Below are 20773 nucleotides of genomic sequence, written 5' to 3'. Positions count from 1 at the left end.
CTGCCGAGAGGCCGAGCTGGGCTGGCGCCGGCCCCGGCGCAGTCGCTTTGCAGAGGCTGAAGAGCCACCGTGGCCGTGGGTGGCTCTGACCTGGAGAGGATTTGGGGAGGTGAAGGGCTCCGAGTCCCAAACCTGCCGGCGGGTCTGTGCCTTGGGTCATTGGCGTGTTGATGGCGGCGACCGAGGGCAGCGCTTCATCCCGCCCTGAGGCTTCGGCACCCTGGGAGACGCGTTCTTGGGCGCCAGAGGAGCACGGGTGGAGACCCCGGGGGGTTGTGTGCCTCCAGGAGCGTGCCCCCTCGTCTCTTTCCCTGCTTTTGAATCCCAGAGGTGGGCTTGCTGGTGACGTGACCTGCTGGTGCTTCCTCGAGGGTCACGTTCTTCCTTGCTGTCCTGCTGCAGTGAGCGTCTCGCTGCCTCGGATGGGTGGTCTGGTTGCTGTGTACCTCCTTTTATTGCAGGGAGGGGTTCTCTGTAACTGCCAAGAGCAGCAAAAAAGGGGTAAAACGTGGATTTTTGAGCATCTTGCTGTGTAGATCCGTGTCTGTAACTGCTTGACCTGGGTCGAGCCCTGCGCAGTGAAACGGGCTCACAGGCAGCAGCACGACGCGTCCGTGTCCGTCCTTCATCCGTGAGTGTGAGGTGACCTGTGCCAAACCCGACCTCCTCCCAGGGGCTGCGGGGTCCTCTCCGCTCTCCTTCGTCGCTGTTAAGGGGCTTCGCTCTTCAGGAGCTGCTGCGCGTTTCCAAGAGCCTCGTTGCAGGAGGAGCCGGGGCCTTGCTCAGCACGACTTGAACTTCAGGATGTGCTGGGATGGATCCGGGGCGCTGGAGGTCGCTGGGTTTCTCTCCAAAGGACTTTGATCAGCTCTTTTGGAGAAAAAAGTTTTCTCTTTTTGTGTGGTTTGTCTGGATCGTACCCGTTCCGCTCGCCGCGAATCCTCTTGGCTCTGCTCCTCGCTCAGTTACTTCCAGGAGCACGAGGTGCTTCCCTGCTGGAGTGGGAGCTGCTCCTCTCGCCTTCTGTTGGCGCGGCTGTAACTCCCCTGCTCTGCCTTCCGTGTGGTGCGACCGCTCTGACCTGAGGTTGGTTTGTAATTCATTGCTACATCAAATACACCGTGGAAAAGGGTGTAATGCCAAACCGTGGCACTTGAACAGCGCGTGGAATGGAAGGAGACTGGAAGTCGTTGCTGCTCTGACGCCTTTCGAGCTCTTCTTGGCTAAAAGGTCTGGCGGACGGATACCTTCTGCGCAGAACCAGCTTAGTGCGGGCCCTGACATCCCCTGGAAACTCACCTCTGCCCAAGGACACCCCGAACCAGCCTGTGCCAGGAGCTGAGCAGGAGCGGCTCGGAGGCTGCTGGAGAGTGACCTCGGGCTGGGACGGAGGAGGCTCCGCAGGGTGGTGGTGTCGGTGCTGTAATGTCCCTCCTGGCTTCAAACCTCGGCTTAGAGCCTGAGCTGCGGAAACTGCTGGGCTCGTGTGAAGCAGGAAGGCAGCAGAAGATGAAGGTCCGTCGCTGGAAGATGAAGGTCCGTCATGGAAGACCAGGGCAGGGCTGGGTGGCGGACGCTCGGGGCCGGCCTGGTGTGGCAGCGAGGCCAGCATGTGGCTGCAGCACGGGGTAGCCGTGCTGTGGAGATGACTTTGAGCCTTTGATGCTGCTCCTGGGTGGCTCGTGTCCTCCTGGTGTTCTGCCTCCAGTTCCTCACCCTCCTCTGCCCCCGGCTTTCCAACAGTGCCCACCCTCTGCCCTGGACGAGGAGCAGCCGGTGTAGGGAGGAAGAGGAGAGTCTGTCCGTCCAACACACCCCTGTCCGAAAGCAGCGGGTTCCTGCTCTACGATGTAGCGGTTCTCCACCCCCTCGTTACACCTGGTCCCCCACCTTCCTGCGGGGCGCGGCCCCTTTAAGGGAAGTGAGGGCGGAAGCGCTGCCAGACGCCGTGGGGGGCGGGGCTTCTCGCCCTGTCGCCGTTCTCGCGAGATCCGCCACTTCCGGCCCAAGCGAGGCCTTTTCCGAGGAGACCCGGCCAAGATGGTGGGTGCGGGCCGGGGCGTCGGGGGCTCCAATCAGGCTCCATCCTCCGCGGGGGGCGGCCGCCCGGGGCCGGGGGCGCCACCGCTGCCGAGGGCGGCTCGGCCTCTTCCCTGGGGGGCGGGTGTTTGGCGTTCACGGCCCTTCGGGGGGCCATGGCGGCCCCGGCCGGGCTAGGCCTCAGCGCGGCGGGAGCGCGGCTCCCCGGGGCTGGGCCCGGCCGAGCCGAGGGTGGCGGGGCGCTGGCCGTGGGGGGCAGCCGCCTGCGGGGCGGGGGGCTGCGGCGAGGCGCCCTGCGGAGCTCCGTGCTTGCGGCCTTGCCGGGTGCGTTGGGAGGTAACGGCGGGTCTGGGCGGCCCTGACCCCCCTCCCCTCGGTGCTCCCGGCTGCAGGCGGAGGTGGAGCAGAAGAAGAAACGAACCTTCCGAAAATTCACCTACAGGGGGGTGGACCTGGACCAGCTCCTCGACATGTCCTAGTAAGAGCTGCCGGGGCTGCCTGTCTGCGGGGTCGGGGAGGGGGGGGGCTGCAGCGAGCGGTGTTTTGGGGTGGTTGGGCGGGTTTTTGAGAGGCTGGCGGCGCGGGGTCCCCCGGGGAGCTCCCCTGCAGGCTCGGTCTGTCCGTCCTTTCCAGCGAGCAGCTGATGCAGCTGTACAGCGCCCGGCAGCGCCGGCGTCTCAACCGGGGGCTGCGCCGCAAGCAGCACTCGCTGCTGAAGCGCCTGCGGAAGGCCAAGAAGGAGGCGCCGCCCATGGAGAAGCCGGAGGTGGTGAAGACCCACTTGAGGGACATGATCATCCTCCCGGAGATGGTGGGCAGCATGGTGGGCGTCTACAACGGCAAGACCTTCAACCAGGTGGAGATCAAGGTGAGGCGTCACGACAGCGTCCTCCCCGAGCGCTCGCTCTCGGTGTCGCTTCTGCCGCCTGGACGCGTCTGCAATAAATCTCTCGACGCTTTGGGCTGAGCAGTTGCTCGAGGCTTGGAGCAACGCCGGCCTGGAGGGACACCCCAAAGGGTCCGTCTGGGGGCCAGGCTGCTCCCAGAGGGGGCTTGAGGCTTCGGGGTGGCTCAGAAGCGAGGAGATAACTGCAGTGGGTGTGAGCGTGCGGCCGCCGCCGTGTCGGGAGGGCCAGGGGCATGTGCTGACTGCGCTCTGCCCTCGCTCCCTGCCCAGAGCGGAACGGATCCATGAGCTTTCCCAACCCTCGCTCCCTGCCCGCCGCTGGTGTCGAGGTGAAACAGATCCAGGAGGTTTCCTGAGAGCGTGGTGACCCAGTACCACTGGCGGGATTAAATGGCGTTTCCTGGTGTTAAATCCAACCTGAAAGTGCTCCGAGAAGCCCCTGGGGCTCCACGGGAAGCTGGCGGTGCCCGCCAGCCCCAGGTGCTGCCCCCAACACGGGTCTCTCCTCTCTCTTGCAGCCCGAGATGATCGGTCACTACCTGGGGGAGTTCTCCATCACGTACAAGCCGGTGAAGCACGGCCGGCCGGGCATCGGCGCCACCCACTCCTCCCGCTTCATCCCGCTGAAGTAACGAGGCGCTTTGGGGGCCCTTTCCCACGTGTAAATAAAGAGATTTTTTTCTCCGGGGCTGCCTCTGCCCTGGCTGGGCGGGGGCCGAGGCACCGGCGAGCCAAACCCCTCGCTCTTAACCACGATCTCATCTTTTCCTGGAGATTTCCCCCCTTTTTTTTTCATTTTTGGACAGCACACGCAGCCTCGAGGGGGTTTGGTGGATGGGGGAGGTTCCGTCTGTTGGAACGTTACTGGGGGCATTTCCAGCGCCGCTCGGGTCGCCCCGGCACCGCAGCGTGTGTCCAGCGAATTGAGCGGCAGGGGGGGTTCCCCTGGCGCTTCGGAACCGGCCCCGCTCTTGGGGGGAAGCTGCCAGGGACGGGGCGCAGGACGCCGAGATCCCGAATAATTATTTTCTCTTAAAATTTGGGATTCCGAAGGGTTTTGGTGTTGGCTTGGAGCGGTGGGGGCTGGGGAGGGGGGGTGGGCTGGGGCTTCGCACCTGGGGAGGGGCGTATCCCTGGGTGGGAGAAGCTGCTCCTCAGGGCGAGGAGGAGGAGGGAGGTGGGGGATCCAGTTGGAGGATCTTGGATGGAGGTGGAGGATCCAGGATGCAGGAGGGGCTTGGAGGATCCGCTCTGCCCCAGGAGCTGCTGCAGGGACCCCGGCCAGCGCCCGAGCCCCGAGTGGAGCCGCTGGCAGTGCCAGGGAGTGGGGACAGGGACAGGGGTGGCCACCCGAGGCGTTGTCCCCCGCTCCGAGGAGCCCCCAGCCCCTTCCCTGGAAGGGCCCTTTGTCACCGTCCCCGCTGCTCCCGGTGCGCCTGTCCTCCGGTTTTGCTCCCTGCCGTCACCACGGCTGCCCTGTCAGCACCAGCACCGGCACCAGCACCCTGCCCTGGCACCAGCACCCTGCCCTGGTACCAGCACCCTGCCCTGGCACCGGCACCAGCACCCTGCCCCGGCACCAGCACCCTGCCCCGGCACCAGCACCCTGCCCTGGCACCAGCACCCTGCCCTGGCACTGGCACCAGCACCCTGCCCCGGCACCAGCACCCTGCCCCGGCACCAGCACCCTGCCCTGGCACCAGCACCCTGCCCTGGCACGTCTCGAGCGTCGCGGTGACGGGTGTTGGCACCAGCTGCCGAAAACCTCGCGACCCTCCGGCGGGCGGTGACGCGGGCACGTGGCCGCAGCCTCCTGGAGCCGGTGCTCGACGCCCCGACGGTTTTACCGGGACCCAACGGCGGCGCCTTCCCCCTGCCAGCCCCCGGCCCTGGGTGCGTGAGGGGGTCTGGGGGCCTGGCACCAACCAGCCCCTCCCCTCCTCCCTGCTGACACCGGGGCCGTTTGACCTTCGGGGAGGGTCTCCTGTCACCGGGGTCCGGGTCCCTTTCGTCCCAGCAACGTGACCTTGAGGGTCCTCAGGTCCCCATCGCCGTGCGGGGGGGGCACACGGTGGGGCTGGGGGCGGGGGGGACGGACACACGGAGCAGCAGGATCGGGCCCGGGGCTGGGTGCGGTCCCGCTCGATGCTCCTGCCTGGGGGGGGGGGGGGGGGGTCGGGGGTCCCGCTCGGCCCGGGGTGACGCGGGGGCTCAGCCCTGCACCGGGGTGACCCCCCCCGGGCGCAGCGACAGCCGCGGGGGGGCGGCTTTACCCCCAGGGCGGGGGGAACGGAGCGGATCCTGCACCCCCCAGCGCTTGGGGGGGGGGGGGGCTGGAAAAAAAGGGGGGGGGGGGGGATGGACACCTCCAGGGTGGGGGCGGCACCCACCAGCGGAGGGGGGGGGGCACGTTCTCCCCAGCACAAACCGGAGGGGGGGGGCGGGGGGACCCCCCCCCGGGCTGTCGCCATCTAACGGCAGCGGCGCTGGAAAATCCCGGGCGGGAGCGGCGGGGGGGGGGCGGGGGGGGGCGGGGGCGGGATGCGGCTGCTCGGGGCCGCGCCGGCTCCTCGCCCAGCTCCGCAACGCCGCCGCCGCCGGGGATGAGGTACGGCCGCACCTGCCCCCCCCCGCACCCCCTGGCACCCCCCCAGCACCCCCAGATCCCCCCCCCCCCGGGGGGTCCCGGCGGCTCCGACCGCTGCAGCCGCTGGAGATGGGGGGGAACCGGAGGGGGGTACGGGGGGGGGGGGGGGACGGACACACCCGAACGGTGGCGGGGAGGGGCGGGATATCGGGGTGCGGTGCCGGGGTGCGGTGCCGCGTTGCGGGGAGGCTGGATGCGGACGGGGGGGGGGACACGGACCCCCGATGTGCGCCCCCCCGGCCCTGGGTGCGCTGAATCTGCCGGGATGCGGCGGGCGCGGCTTCGTCCCGGGGGATCGGGGGGAAATCGGGGGGTGCAGGGGCCGGGGGTGGGGTGGAGTGGGGGGTGTCGGCAGCATTTAGCCCCCGCGTCCCCCATCCCCGACCGCGGGGACAAAGGCCGGACAATGCCGGGAGCTCCCCGGGGGCGGGGGGGTGGCACCGATCGTCCCCATCCTCATCCCCATCCTCATCCTCATCCTGCGGGCGGGGCGATGGGGGGCAGCGGGGCCCGCGGCCGGGGAGGGGGTCCCTGCTGGGGTGGCAGCATCTCCCCCCCCTCCACCCCACCCCGGTGCGGGCTCGGCTCCCCGCGGAGCCCCCCCCGATGCTCCTCGCCCAAACCGCTCCCCCGGCGGGGCTGCTCCGGGGGGTATTAGGGCTGAGCCCTGGACCTGGACCCCCAAACCCGCACCCCAAATCCGCATCCCAACCTCCCCCCCCAAAAAAAACCCCCAACCCTGGCCCTCAAAAATCTTGGCCTCTAAAGCAGCACCTCAGCCCCACCCAGGGGTGGGGGATCCCGTGGCTCCCAGTGCCGTGTCCCCGGGTGGGGGTGCCCCCAGCCCCCCCTGGATTTGGGGTGCGAGGTGGGTGCTGCCCCTGGCACGGGCTGGCGACATTCCTGGCCCCTGGCCCTGTGGGCCGGGGTGTGGGGCAGGCGGGGGGGGGTGGCCCTGTGCGGGGGGGTGTCCCTGCATGGGGGTGTCTCTGCTGGGGGCACCGGGGACCCCAGTGCTCACCCCAACGGGGCCCTGTCGGGGCTCCGTGTCTGTCCAAAGGCCGTGCCGTGCGTGTGCACGCGTGTGCATGCAGCAGACGTGCGCGTGTGCACGCGTGTGCGTGGGAGCAGCCGCTGTGCGGGGGCGTCGGAGGGACGGGGGTGCTGCGGGGGGTCGGATGCTGCGCGTGGGGAGGGAGCGGGTCCCTGCGTGCACCCCCATGTACGTCCCCGCGTGTGCGAGGGGAGATGGGGGGTGCTGCATGTGCGAGGCCGGCCTGGTGCTCCCTGGGGTGGGTTTGCTGTGGTCGGGGGTCCCCCGGGGCCACCGCGCACGGCCGGGTCGATCAGCGGGAGCTGGTGACAACACGCTGTTTGTTTAACGTCCCCGGGGGGCTCTGGGGGCCGCAGCCGGTCGAGGGGGCTCAGATGTGGCTTCTGTCGGAGGCGGCGGCGCTTGGCTGATGCTGCAGCGCTGGGGCCGAGTGGTCCTTGTCCCCATCCCTGTCCCCATCCCCAGTGCTGCCGCCGGGCTGGAGGGAGCCGAGGGGTGCGGGGAGCATGGGGTGCGTGGGGTGCGGGGGTCCCCTGGCCCTTGCTCTGCTCTGCCCAGGCCAAGGCGGTGGCGGCTGAGGTGTCGTGGTGCAATGTGGTGCGGTCTGGTGTGGTGTGGACTGGTGTGTGGTGTGGTGTGTGGTGCAAAAGGCTGCTGCAGTGGGTCGGGCAGTGCAGGGGAGGACCGGGCAGCGCGGGGGCAGTGGGTGCGGGGGCAGTGGGTGCGGGGGGCAGCGCAGATGCTGCTTCTCCACCCGTTGATCCGCTCCAGCATCTGCCCCACCGGGACTTTTCTGGATGGATCCAGGCCTCACCAGTGGCCTCGGCCAGTCCCGGGGTACCCTGAGCAGAGGGGGGAGGGCAGCTGTTGGGTGTCCCCAGAGCCCCCCGAGCCATTGCATCCCCCCAGAGTGTACCCATGGCAGCCCACGGCCCTGCCTGGGATCCAGCCCCACACCGCGGACCCCCGCGTGGGGGACACCAGGTCCTGGGGGACAGTGACCGTCACGGTGCCGGAGCGAGGGCTGCGGGAGCCGAGCTGCAGCCCTGGCCCCCCCCTTTCCGCAGCCCTGGCCCCCCCTTTCCCCGTTGTGTCTAGACGCTTCGCAAATGCAGGTGCTGCCGCGCCAGCCCCTCCCCACGGGCTGCAGATCCCAGCGCTGCTGCGGGCCGCTGCACTGGGCCACCCCTGCCAGGGGACCGGGCGGGGGGCAGAGCTCAGACCCCCCCACCCCCCCAACCCCCAGCCCCCCCCCAGGCTCCCCCAGCCAGGGCAAGAGAGGGGCAGGAGCTGAGGTGAGGCTGATGGGGAGTGGGGGTGTAGGGTGCCCCAGCCCTGCATTGACAGCCCCCAACAGAGCTGGGGAGGGGGGGGATCCCCCCCAGACTGGGCACCGCCCCACTGAGGGGCTGCAGCAGCCCCCAGACTCTTCCAGCCGCTGTCTGCCCCGGCAGCATCCCACCCCCTGCAAAGCAAAGCTGTCACCGCAGAGCTGGGGGGATGGGGGGTGCTGAGGGGGACACACACACACACAGGGCTTTGTGCCTTAGTGTCCCCCCCCCCGTGCAATGGGGCCGGTGCCACGCGCTGCGAGGGGTGTCCAGCAGCCGAATGTCCCCCCCCGACCTGCTGCAGGGTGACACAGCACCGGGGGGGGGGGGGGGGGAGGGGGGGGCAGCCGGGGCACCCCGACATCGCGCAGGGCGGGGGCACCCCGTGGGCAGCGCCGGGGGAGGGGGCTCCAGCAGCACCCACCCCCCTCTAAGCCGGCGGGAGGGGGGGAAATCCTGACTCGGAGCAGTTCGGTCGGCGCTGAGAGGTTTGGGGTGCCCCGGGAGGCGGGTTTGGGGTGAAGGACGTGTTCCCCTGCGGGCGTGGGACCCCCCCCCCCGGGTTTCACCCTCACCGCAGTGCTGACACCCCCCCCCGTGTCCTGTGGGTGCTCGGGAAGGGCCACGGACCCGCCCGCGCTGCCCCATCCGCGATCGCTGTAGCAACGGGAGGCCGTGCCCATCCCGCATCCCTCATCCCGCATCCCCCATCCCTCATCCTGCATCCTCCCTCCCGCGTCTCATCCCCCATCCCGCATCCCCCATCCCTCCCCCATCCTCCCGCATCCCGCATCCTCCCTCCCGCATCCCTCATTGTCCATCCCGCATCCCAGACCCGCAGCCTGTGGCCTCATCCTGCATCCCCCATCCCGCCCCCCCCGTCCTTCCGCCTCCTCCCACCCCTTGCCCCCCCGCAGCCCCCTCCCCAGCCCTCCCGGGGGTTATTTCTCTCCTGGGGGGGGTATTTTCCACCTGGGCAGCGGTGACGAGGGGGGGGATTTGCACCGTGGGGTCTTTGTCTCCCTCCGAAGCGTGGCTGGCCGCGGCGTGGGCAAAGCCGGGGGGGGGGCACACACCGCAGCAGGACCCGGGTCGGGGCAGGATTGGGGGGGGGTCCCTCAGCCGATGTGGGGTGCAGGGGTGAGGGAGCAGTTTGGGGTGGGGGCCAGGGTGGCTCCTGGGGTGGGAAGGACATCGGTGGGGCCTTGGGGAGGGTGCTGGGTCCCACTGCCGCCTAGTGGGGCCTCTGTGCTGGAGGGGGGGGTGGTGTGCTGGAGCCCCCCCAGCCCCCAAAGGGCTCATGGAGGCAGAGGGGTCCCGGAGGGGGGGGGGGTGTTGGGATTTGGGTGGAGATCAACCAGGCAGCCGCTGTCCCTGACCCCACTGTGGCGAGCGGACGGGCTCGATCCTGCCCCAGCACTGCAGGGATAAGCAGGGGGGGTGCAGTGGGGTGAAGGGGGGGTAGAAGGGGACCCCCAAATCTGTGCACCCCCCCCACTCTGTGCACACCCGTTGCACGCACACTCGTGCACACACGTGGTGCTGACGAAGGCGGCAATGGGGCCGTCTCGCTCTCGGCCACCAGCTTGACCCACCGAGGGGGTGACAAGGGGGGGGTCCCCATCTGCGTCGTGTGTGTGTGTCCCCCGCCATGTGCCGGTGCCGTGTGTCCCCCCCCAGCAGGTGCGAGGGGCGGCCGCGGGCGCTGCGGCAAGGAGGAGGTTTGGGGGGGCCGGGGCTCCTGGGGGGGGACACAGACAGGGGGGGCTGGGGGGGGGCAGAGGGGGGCCGGGGGGGCTCTGCCGAGCGGGGGGGGGGGCCGGGTCTGGCCCTGCTGCGGGAGGGGGGCGAAGCGGGAGATGGTTCAGAGAAGGAGAAGACAAAAGCGAGACAAAGGGGGAAGGGAGCGGAGGGCTGAGCTGCTGCGGAGGATGGAAACCAGGCAGGGGCTGGCGGGGGGCCGGGGGGGCCGGGGCTGGAGCCCACCCTGTGCCGGGGATGTCCCTGCTGGGAGGCTTTGAGGGGGGAACCAGCTCTTGCCGGGGCAGCCCGTCCCTTCTTGAGGCGGGGGTGTGGGTGGTGGGGGTCCCCAGGCTGTGCTGCAGTCTGGCGTGGGTGGGGAGGTGCTGGGGGGGGTGGGGGGGGCAGCGAGGGTGCTGGGGCGGGGGGGGGGAAGGCTGCAGGGAGCACCCGGGGGTGCTGCCCACCTCCCCACACCCCGCAGGCGCTGGAAGGGGTGAAGATGTCCGGCTCCATCGCCTCGTACGACCAGCTGGTGCGGCAGGTGGAGGCGCTGAAGAAGGAGAACAGCCACCTCCGGCGGGAGCTGGAGGACAACTCCAACCACCTCTCCAAGCTGGAGAATGAGACCTCGGACATGAAGGTGAGGACGAGCCCAGGGACGGGAGGGCACGGACCCCACGCTGGGGCTGCGGGAAGGCCGCGGGTGGGGGGGCTTCCCTCTGCGTCCCACCCCCACCCGACGGCTCCATCCCTGGTTTAGGAGGTCCTGAAGCACCTCCAGGGCAAGCTGGAGCAGGAGGCGCGGGTCATGATGTCCTCGGGGCAGACGGAGGTCCTGGACCAGCTGAAAGGTGGGTGCCCAAGCAGGGGTGGGGAGCGGGGAGGGGGTTTCCCAGCCGAGCCCACCCTCACGCCTCTGTCCCCGTCCCCAGCCCTGCAGATGGACATCACCAGCCTCTACAACCTCAAGTTCCCCCCGGAGGTGGCCGGAGCCGGGCGCAGTGTCGAGGACAGCCCACCGCCACCTGCGCCCCACCGGGACGGCGCCGGGGACCTGGGCAGAGCCACCCTCCGGGTGCTGGAGGAGCTCGACCGGGAGAGGTGATGGCTGAGGGTGGGGGATGCACGGGGCCGGGGGGGGTCTGGGGGGCTGCGCTGACGGGGCTCCCCACTCCCTCCCCAGGTGCTTCTTGCTGGGCGAGATCGAGAAGGAGGAGAAGGAGAAGGTGTGGTACTACGCCCAGCTGCAGAGCCTGGCCACGCGCCTGGACGAGCTGCCCCACGTAGAGACGGTGAGAGGGGGTACCCCGGCCCCCCCCCCCTGCCCCGGCCCTGGGGTGCAGGCAGGACCCTGTCTCCCCCCTCTCCTGGCCTCACGCTGTCCCCCCTGTCCCCAGTTCTCCATGCAGATGGATCTCATCCGGCAGCAGCTGGAGTTCGAGGCCCAGCACATCCGCTCGCTGATGGAGGAGCGCTTCGGCACGGCGGACGAGATGGTGCAGCGGGCGCAGGTCGGGGGGGGTGTCTGTGGGGGGGGAGTAGTCCCTTCCCCTCCTCGCTGCCCCCATCCTCCACTCGGAGCGAGGGGGGGAGCTCCAGCTGCCGTCCCACCCCATCCTGCCATCTCCAGCCCTGTGCGCCCTTGCACCCAGCGCCACGCACCCTCACACCCACCTCCTTGCGCCCTTGCGTGCAACTTCCTTGCACCCTTGCACCCAGCTACCTGCACCCTGACACCCAGCTCCTTGTACCCTAACTCCCACCTCCTTGCACCCCTGCACCAGACTTCCTTGCACCCTTGCACCCAGCTACCTGCACCCTGACACCCAGCACCTTGCACCCTTGCACCAGCTCCTTGCATGTGACTTCCTTGCACCCAGCTACCTGCACCCTAACTCCCACCTCCTTGCACCCTTGCACCAGCTCCTTGCACGCTTGCACCCAGCTCCTTGCACGCTTGCACCCAGCTCCTTGCACGCTTGCATCACCTCCCAGCCCTGTGCACCCTGGCATGTTGCCCCCAGCCCCAGGCACCCTCACGCCTGGCTCTGGCGGTGCTGGGGGTCCCCGATGGGGAAGGGGTGGGGGGCCCCAGCCCTCGCTGACGCCCCCTCTGCCCTCCCAGATCCGGGCATCCCGGCTGGAGCAGATCGACAAAGAGCTGATGGAGGCGCAGGACAAGGTGCAGCAGCCGGAGCCGCAGGTACCCGGACGGGCTGAGCCTGGGGAGGCTGGAGGAGGGGGCCAGGCGCAGCCCCCCCGCCCCCCGCCATTGTCCCCATCCTGTCCCGGTCGCACAGCCAGGGCTTTGTGTGGCTCGGGCACCGTGAAATGGGCAGTTGCCATGGAGACCAGAAGTAGGCCACGGCGCGCGGCGGGCGGGCGCGATGGCTCCCGCGGCATCTGCCAGCCAGGGCGGGCACCTCGCCAGCGCCAGCGCCAGCACCACGGCCCCGCCGTCCTCTCCAGCCCCGCTGTAATCCCCCAGCCCCTCCATCACCCCCAGCCCCTCCATCACCCCCAGCCCCTCCATCATCCCCGGCCCCTCCATCACCCCCAGCCCCTCCATCATCCCCGGCCCCTCCATCATCCCCGGCCCCTCCATCACCCCCAGCCTCTCCATCACCCCCAGCCCCTCCATCATCTCTGGCCCCTCCATCACCCCCAGCCCCTCCATCACCCCCAGCCCCTCCATCATCCCCGGCCCCTCCATCACCCCCAGCCCCTCCATCACCCCCAGACCCTCCATCACCCCCAGACCCTCCATCATCCCCGGCCCCTCCATCACCCCCAGCCCCTCCATCACCCCCGGCCCCTCCATCACCCCCAGCCCCTCCATCATCCCCAGCCTCTCCACCACCTCTAGCCCCTCCATCACCCCCAGCCCCTCCTTCATCTTTGGCCCCTCCATCACCCCCAGCCCCTCCATCACCCCCAGCCCCTCCATCATCCCTGGCCCCTCCATCACCCCCAGCCAGCCCCACACCCCACACGGCCCCTCCATCGCCAACCGGCACAAGCAGCTCCGCTGCCTCGGCCCTGGCACAGTCCACGCTGCCCGTCCCGCTCGCCTTGCCCAAGATTTTCCTTTCCCCAGCCCGCTGCTGTGCCAGCGCCCCCCACCCCCACCTCGGCACCAATCAGCCCCGATTCTGGCTTAAAATACAACCCCAGCATTGACGAGAGCAACAATTGCACAAGCTGGGAAATGCTGCTGGATTTGACGGCACCAGTGGGGTCCTGAAAAGTGGGGAGGGGCTGGGCAGGGGGCATGGGGGGTGAGGATGGCAGCACATTGCAACCCACCCCCATCTGCCCCCTCCTCTGCAGCTCTGCGGGAAGGTGCTGGGCATGGAGGGGGACGGCAGCCTGGACCCCCCGACCCACCCCGAGGAGGGGGGCAGCAGCCTGGGCAGCAGCAAGGTGAGGGGCAGCCCGGCTGGGGTGGGCTGCGCAGGCAGGGAGGGGGCGGCCGCGTTGTAACCCCGAGTCGTCCCCCGTCCCGTCCCGCAGGTCGAGGTGGTCTTCTGGCTCCTGTCCATGCTGGCCACGCGGGACAAGGACGACATGTCCCGCACGCTGCTGGCCATGTCCAGCTCGCAGGAGAGCTGCCTGGCCATGCGCAAGTCGGGCTGCCTGCCCCTGCTCATCCAGATCCTCCACGACTCGGACGGCGAGCCGGGGCCCCCCGAAAGCCCCTCCGGCGCCAAGGACGCCCGCATGCGTGCCAACGCCGCCCTCCACAACATCGTCTTCTCCCAGCCCGACGAGGGCCAGGCCAAGAAGGAGATGCGGGTGCTGCACGTGCTGGAGCAGATCCGCTCCTACTCGGAGACGTGCTGGGACTGGCTGCAGATGCAGAGCAGGGACGGGGGCAGAGGCCCCGAGGGTGGCACGGGTACGGGGGCGAGCGGGGCGCCCGTGGGTGGGTGGGGGTGTGTGTGTGTGCACATCCATGTGTGTGAGCACCTGTGCCCTGCGGGTGATGGCGAGGGGATGGACCGTCGGTGCCCGACCCCAGGGCTGACCCCCCCCCCCCCTCCTCCTCTTCTCCCCGCAGCGCCGGTGCCCATCGAGCCCCAGATCTGCCAGGCCACCTGCGCCATCATGAAGCTCTCCTTCGACGAGGAGTACCGGCGGGCCATGAACGAGCTGGGTGAGCGCAGGGTGGGGGGCTCCATCCCTGTGGCGCCGCAGGCACCCCTGCCCACCCTGTTCCCCGGTGCAACGGCAGCAGCGCTGGGGAAGGGGTGCCCGGGACTGGGGCGGCGGGGGCGGGGGGTGTCCCTTGCCCAAATCATCCCCCTCTCCCACCCCGCAGGCGGGCTGCAGGCGGTGGCCGAGCTGCTGCAGGTGGACTACGAGATGCACAAGATGACGAGCGACCACCTGAACCTGGCGCTGCGGCGCTACGCGGGGATGGCCCTCACCAACCTCACCTTTGGCGACGTGGTCAACAAGGTCGGGGGGGGGCGCCGGGGAGGCTGCGGGGTGGGGAGCGGGGCCCGGGGGGGGAGGGCTGCGGCGTCGCCCTCACCACCCTCATCCTCCCCGCAGGCGACGCTGTGCTCCCGCCGGGGCTGCATGGAGGCCATCGTGGCTCAGCTGGGCTCCGACAGCGAGGAGCTGCACCAGGTGGGTACTGGTGGTGGTGGGAGGGGGGGGCTCCCCTCGGGAAGGAGGGTCCCCGCGCCCACCTACCCCTCTCTGCCCCCCCAAGGTGGTCTCCAGCATCCTGAGGAACCTCTCCTGGAGGGCTGACATCAACAGCAAGAAGGTGCTGCGGGAGGTGGGCAGCGTGACCGGGCTGACACGGTGCGCGCTGCACGCCGGCAAGGTGAGCGCTGGGATGGGGGGGGGGGAGCGGGTGCTGGGGCAGCCGGATGGGGGCTGACGGAGGGGGATGTGTGTGTGTGTGTGTCCCCCCTCCCCGGGACAGGAGTCCACGCTGAAGAGCGTCCTGAGCGCGCTGTGGAACCTGTCGGCGCACAGCACGGAGAACAAAGCCGCCATCTGCGGGGTGGAGGGAGCCCTGGGCTTCCTGGTGAGCACCCTCACCTACAAGTGCCAGAGCAACTCGCTGGCCATCATCGAGAGTGGCGGCGGCATCCTCAGGAACGTCTCCAGCCTCGTCGCCACGCGGGAGGACTACAGGTGAGGGTCGCCGTGGGGTGGGGAGAGCGGTGGGGAACAGGGGGGGTCAGGGACCATCCTGACGGCCGGGGGTCCCCCCTTGCCCCGCAGGCAGGTGCTCCGGGACCACAACTGCCTGCAGACGCTGCTGCAGCACCTGCGCTCGCACAGCCTCACCATCGTCAGCAACGCCTGCGGCACCCTCTGGAACCTGTCCGCCCGCAGCCCCCGCGACCAGGAGCTGCTCTGGGACCTGGGGGCGGTCAGCATGCTGCGCAACCTCATCCACTCCAAGCACAAGATGATCGCCATGGGCAGCGCGGCCGCCCTCCGCAACCTCCTCACCAACCGGCCCCCCAAGTACAAGGACGCCGCCGTCGTCTCGCCGGGCTCCTGCATGCCCTCGCTCTACGTGCGCAAGCAGAAGGCGCTGGAGGCCGAGCTGGATGCCAAGCACTTGGCCGAGACCTTCGACACCATGGAGAAGCAGAGCCTGAAGAGCCAGAGCGCGAAGAAGCCCACGCGGCACATGGAGAGCCTGGTGAAGGACTACGCCTCCGACTCCGGCTGCTTCGACGATGACGATGTGCCCAACGTCTCCACCGGCGTGGAGACGGCCAGCGCCTCCGTCCTCTCCATGTTCCTCAACTCCTCCTTCCTCCAGGGGCAGGCGCTGCCCCGGGCGCTGGCGCAGAGGCGATGTCCCGAGCCGGAGAAGGACGGCAGCGGCAAACCGGCCGAGGCCAAGAAGCTGCCGCTGCCGGAGGACGACGTCTCGCTGGCCGCCGAGAAGTTGGCCAACAAGATCTCCAGCACGGTGGCCAAGATTGACAAGCTGGTGGAGGACATCTCTACCATGCACACGTCGTCAGACGACAGCTTCAGCCTCAGCTCGGAGGACCACTGCCTGGACTGGCAGTACGGCCCCGAGGAGGGGCACGAGGCGCGCGCCCAGTCCTGCTCGCCGTGCCGCCTCTCGGATGCCGGCGGCTTTGCCAAGCGGGAGAGCCTGAGCCGGGCGCACACGCTGCTGCGGCTCAAGACCGCCTACACCAGCCTGTCCAACGACAGCCTCAACAGCGGCAGCACCAGCGACGGCTACTGCACCAAGGAGCACATGAAGCCCTGCACCAGGGCCCCCTTCCTCGACTACCGGGACGAGCTGCAGCGCTACCAGAAGCGGCCAAGCCGGCTCGACCTCAAGAGCATCCTGGGTGGCAAGCCAGAGCGGGTCGAACCCCCCACGCTCAAGGGCAGAGACTCGGCCGAGCCAGACAAGCCGGAGCAGCGAGACCTGCCCGAACGGGCCAAGAAGACGGTGACTTTCCCCAGCCCCAAAGCGCTGGAGAAGGAGCCCGAGTGGCAGAAGGAGGCGGGCAGCAAGCTCTCCCCCGACCCCCAGGTCCGCACCATCAAGCTCTCCCCGTCCTACCAGCACGTCCCCCTGCTCGAGAGCCTGGCCAAGAGCAGCACGGCCGCCGGTGCCGGCCACCCTGCCTCCCTCCTGGGCAGAAAGCAAGCCTGGCTCCCCCCCGCGCTGCTGCAGACGGCCGAGACCTTGAGCAAGATCCCGGAGAAGCTGCCCGCCCACCCGCCGGCCTCAGCGGAGCAGGAGTCGGTGCAGAAGTACTCCGTGGAGGACACCCCCATCTGCTTCTCCCGGTGCAGCTCCCTCTCCTCCCTCTCCTCGGCAGACAACGTGCTGGACGGGCAGAGCCACAGCGAGAACGAGCTGGACAGTGACTCCTCCCTGGAGATCCTGGAGATGGAGGAAGGGGACGGGGAAGACGAGGACGGGAGGCAGGAGAAGGAGAAGGCGGCAGATCCGGGTCCGGCCGCGCTGGCGGGGATTTCCCAGCCCATCACCATCCCCTTCCCGAAGCGCGACAAGGTCTTCCTGCGGGAGTCATCCCCATCGCGCCAGGAGGACCTCACGCCCTCGAGCTCCTCGGAGAACTACATCCAGGAGACGCCGCTGGTGATGAGCCGCTGCAGCTCCGTCAGCTCCCTGGGCAGCTTCGAGAGCCCCTCCATCGCCAGCTCCATCCAGAGCGACCCTTGCAGCGAGATGATCAGCGGCACCATCAGTCCCAGCGAGCTGCCCGACAGCCCCGGGCAGACCATGCCGCCCAGCCGCAGCAAGACGCCCCTCTTCGAGCTGGGCTGCCAACCCGAGAAGGAGACCAGCCAGTTCAACATCCAGTGGGAGAACAACGTCAAGAAGTTCATGGAGATCACTGACTTCAAGGAACGCTTCCAGCTGCCCCAGGACCTGGACTCCATGGTCTACTTCACGGTGGAGAAACCCAACGAGAACTTCTCCTGCGCCTCCAGCCTGAGCGCCCTGCCCCTCCACGAGCACTACGTCCAGAAGGACGTGGAGCTCAAGCTGATGCCCACCTTCCCGGAGAAGAACAGCCTGAATTTCGTGGCTCACGAGAAGCGGGAGGAGCGGCGGGAGGAGCGGTACCTGGAGGGCCGGCGGCGGGCCGACCGCCCCGAGCCCCCCTCCGACGACGACATCGAGATCCTCAAGGAGTGCATCAGCTCCGCCATGCCCTCCCGCTTCCGCAAGGTGAAGACCTCCCTGCTCTCCGGCCAGGTCCTGCACCCCCAGACGAAGAAGCCGGTGCACGTCCCCGTCTACATGCTGGTGCCGGCCCACGCGCACCCCGCCGTCCCCAAGCACCTGCGTGCCGCCGCCCGCGACCTCTTCAAGGACGACGACTCCTTCACCGACTCGGCCGACGGGACCCCCGTCAACTTCTCCAGCGCCGCCTCGCTGAGCGACGAGACCCTGCGCTACCCGGCTGCCGAGGAGGCCGAGCACCCCCGTGGCCCGGGGACGGGGCGCCCCGCGGGGGTCCTACCGGAGGGGCACCGCGAGGCGGGCGGCACCGGCACCATCCCGGCCAGGAGAGCCGCCTCCGGCAGCTCGGCGCCCGCCCGGCTGAGCTCAGCCTGCAAGGGCAAAGGGGGGTCGAGCCGTGGCCAAGGCGGGGAGGGGAAGCGGGGTCAGCCCCCCCCGAAGAGCGGACCCGGCCTGGAGCTGGAGGTGGGGAGGACTGGTGGTCCCCCCGGGAGGAAGGACGCTCCCCGGGAGGACGGGGTGGCCTTCCAGTCGCTGTGCCACACCACCCCGACGGAGGAAGCCGTCTACTGCTTCTACGAGAAGGACTCGGACGAGCTGCCCGAGGCGGGCAGGGAGGTGTCTGGCAGCAGAGCCCAGCCCGGCCGCGCACCCAGGAGGGAGCGCTGGGGCGGCTCCGTGCCCCGGAGGGAGCCCGAGCCCGGTCCCCGGGCGGCGAAGGCGAAGCTGCAGCCGCAGAACAACCTCATCGCCGACGAGACGCCGCCGTGCTACTCCCTCAGCTCCTCCATGAGCTCCCTGAGCGAGGCCAACCTCTCCGACGGTGAGGAGCAGGGCCAGCCCTGCGGCAAAGCCCCCCGGCCGCGGTCGGCCACGGTGGCGGGGCAGGCGCAGGGGGGCTCCCCCAGCTCCCCCAGCCTCAACTCGGAGGACGACCTGCTGCAGAAGTGCATCGGCTCGGCCATGCCCAAGCGCCGGCGGCCCTCGGCTCGCTGGAGGCTGGCGGAGCGCAAGCAGAAGGCACCGGGTGCCGGCGGGAAGGAGCGGAAAGCGGAGGCGAGGCATCGCCCCGCTGAGGACACCGGCTCCGACCGGGGCTCGGACCTGGACAGCGTGGAGTGGCAAGCCATCCAGGAGGGCGCCAACTCCATCGTCACCTGGCTGCACCAGGCTGCTGCCTCCCTCTCGCGGGAGCCTTCCTCCGAGTCCGACTCCATCCTCTCCTTCGTGTCGGGGCTCTCGGTCGGGTCCACCCTGCAGCTCTCCCTGGGCAGGCCGGAGAAGCAGCGAGCCAGCAGCGTGGCCGGCCGGGATGCGGCGAGGAGGGAGCACAGCAAAAGCCGCCCGGAGAGGAAGGAGGCGCCGGGGGCCCGTCCCGTCGGCCGCGGCAGCACCAGGGTGGAGCGGAGCCCGGCACCCACCAAGCCGGTGCCCAACCTGCCCGTGGTCTTCCGTGGCAGGACCGTCATCTACATGCCCAGCCTGGCCAAGGACGCCCCCAGCCCACGGGCCACCCCGAAGAAAAGCCCCACGGCGAAGCCCGAGGCGCCGCCGGCCAAGAACCTCTCCCTGAGCCAGCAGCGCTCCCGGAGCCTGCACCGGCTGGGCAAACCCCCCGAAACCGGGGAACTGGCGCTGCCCAAGAGGAGCACGACACCGCCCGCCCGCATCGGCAAGGGACCCCCCTCCTCGGGCTCCTCCCGCACCTCCACCCCCTCCCAGCACGCCCCCAAGAAGCTGCCGTCGCCCTCCCAGCTCGCCAAGCAGGGTCCTCCGGCCGCGGGCAAGGCGGGCGGCTCACCCTCCCCGCCGGGACCCCCGACCAGATCCCCAGCCCCCAAGTCCCCGGCCCCCAAGCAGTCCAAGACGCAGAAGTCGCCCGTCCGCATCCCCTTCATGCAGAAGCCCAGCAGGAAGGTGCTGCCGGGCCGGGGGGCCATGCCGGTGCTGGAGGAGCAAGAGGACGGCGGCAAAGCACGGGGCGGCGCGCCGGGGGGCAGCCGGCTCAACCTGGTGAGGATGTCGTCCGCCCGTTCCAGCGGGAGCGACTCGGACCGCTCCGGCTTCCTTCGCCAGCTCACCTTCATCAAGGAGTCCTCCAGCCTGCTGCTGCGGCACCGTGCCGAGCTCTCCCCGGCGCAGCCGGCGGCCTCGCTGCCTCGCCGCGCTTCCCCGCAGCGCAGCCGCGCCGCCCTGCCGGCCGTCTTCCTCTGCTCCTCCCGCTGCGAGGAGCTCAAGGCGGCCAAGCCGGCGGCCCCCAGCCCACGGCCCCTCGTCCCCAGAGCCCAGCCTGGCGGCAAAGTCCCTGCCGGGGTCAAGCCGCCGCGGAGGACGAGCTCTGAGAGCCCGTCCCGGCTGCCGGTGAAGACCAGCATCCCCGCCCCCGAGCCCTTCAAGAGGTACTCGTCCTCGCCCAACATCAGCGTGGCACGGAGGACGGGCAGCCCTTCCTCCGTCCTCTCCGCCCGCTCCGAGGCTTCGTCGCGGCGGCGGCAGACCGAGGCGGCACCCAGCGGGCAGCCGGCACCCAGCGGGCAGCCGGCACCCAGCGGGCAGCCGGCGAAGCCGCCGGTGGTGGTGATGAAGGGCACGTGGCGGAGGATTCGGGACGAAGACATCCCCCACATCCTCAAGAGCACGCTGCCCTCCTCCGCCCTGCCGCTGGCGAGTGCCGGCGAGGAGGAGCGCCCCAGCACCCCCAGCCCCAGAAAGACCAGCGACGCCGTGGTGCAGACCGAGGACTTCTCCACCACCAAGACCAACTCCAGCACCTCGCCCACGCTGGAGACCCGCGAGGGGCCGCCGCGCGCCCGCGCCGCCTGCGACGGCGAAGCCCCGGCCCCCGCCAAGGCCGCTCTGCCCATCTTCGGCCACGAGGCGCCCGCCGGCACCTTCCCCGCCAGCCGGCACGGCTCCCCGAGCAGAGCCGCCCGCGTCACCCCCTTCAACTACGTCCCCAGCCCCATGGTGGTGACAGCGGTGGCCGACAAGGCGGTGGAGAAAATCCAAGCTTGAGCAGCTGCCGCGGATGAAGCCCCGGCGAGGGTCCCACGACACCCCCTGCCCCACGGGAGCCGGCCAGGACTGTGCTGGGGAGGAGGGGACAGCGACATGGGATGGCTGGGGACCGGCGAGTCGCCCCAACCCGCTGCCTGCCCCGGCTGGGGGGTTGCTGTGCCAGAGCATCGCGGTTCCCAGTGCTGAGGACAGGACAGAGCCGGGGGGGACCCGCTGGGAACCAGGACCGGGGCTGGTGGCCATCTCCTCCCGCTGACGGACATCCCAGGACATCCCGCTCGGGCAGAGGCTGAACCGGGGCCTGATCCTG

General features: G+C 70.0%; 2 protein-coding genes across 3 annotated transcripts; both read left to right on the top strand.

Annotated features, from left to right (window-relative positions):
* The first annotated feature begins 1610 nt into the window (after window positions 1–1610).
* On the top strand, window positions 1611–3683 carry RPS15 (ribosomal protein S15). The gene is made up of 5 exons (XM_086477460.1): window positions 1611–1628; window positions 1990–2043; window positions 2433–2518; window positions 2674–2908; window positions 3466–3683. The coding sequence occupies exons 1-5, from the start codon at window positions 1611–1613 to the stop codon at window positions 3577–3579; spliced, it is 507 nt and encodes a 168-aa protein (XP_086333586.1). The 3' UTR covers window positions 3580–3683.
* Window positions 3684–10221: 6538 nt separating this feature from the next.
* Window positions 10222–20460, top strand: APC2 (APC regulator of Wnt signaling pathway 2). Of its 2 annotated transcripts, XM_086477755.1 has the most exons (15): window positions 10222–10362; window positions 10483–10573; window positions 10655–10823; window positions 10906–11014; window positions 11120–11233; window positions 11848–11925; window positions 13053–13145; window positions 13236–13620; window positions 13783–13878; window positions 14044–14183; window positions 14280–14357; window positions 14443–14559; window positions 14662–14876; window positions 14967–19947; window positions 19984–20460. In XM_086477755.1, exons 1-15 carry the CDS (start codon window positions 10222–10224, stop codon window positions 20458–20460), a joined length of 7284 nt encoding a protein of 2427 aa, XP_086333881.1. The 2 variants fall into 2 exon arrangements, with proteins under 2 accessions (XP_086333881.1, XP_086333880.1); XM_086477754.1 differs by having other exon boundaries at window positions 14967–20460.
* Window positions 20461–20773: the final 313 nt, after the last annotated feature.

Source organism: Leptosomus discolor, chromosome 24 (assembly GCF_034619465.1).
Source record: "Leptosomus discolor isolate bLepDis1 chromosome 24, bLepDis1.hap2, whole genome shotgun sequence".
Classification (NCBI taxonomy): domain Eukaryota; kingdom Metazoa; phylum Chordata; class Aves; order Leptosomiformes; family Leptosomidae; genus Leptosomus; species Leptosomus discolor.
Note: the sequence above shows the minus strand (reverse complement) of the source record. Positions and strands in the feature narration are given on the sequence as shown.

Coding starts and splice junctions, on each gene's coding strand:
- RPS15 (XM_086477460.1), top strand. Junction 2,044..2,432: donor GAGGAGACCCGGCCAAGATG/GTGGGTGCGGGC, acceptor TCCCGGCTGCAG/GCGGAGGTGGAGCAGAAGAA. Junction 2,519..2,673: donor CAGCTCCTCGACATGTCCTA/GTAAGAGCTGCC, acceptor CGTCCTTTCCAG/CGAGCAGCTGATGCAGCTGT.
- APC2 (XM_086477754.1), top strand. CDS start 10,222: ATGTCCGGCTCCATCGCCTCGTACGACCAGCTGGTGCGGCAGGTGGAG. Junction 10,363..10,482: donor ATGAGACCTCGGACATGAAG/GTGAGGACGAGC, acceptor TCCCTGGTTTAG/GAGGTCCTGAAGCACCTCCA. Junction 11,926..13,052: donor TGCAGCAGCCGGAGCCGCAG/GTACCCGGACGG, acceptor CCTCCTCTGCAG/CTCTGCGGGAAGGTGCTGGG.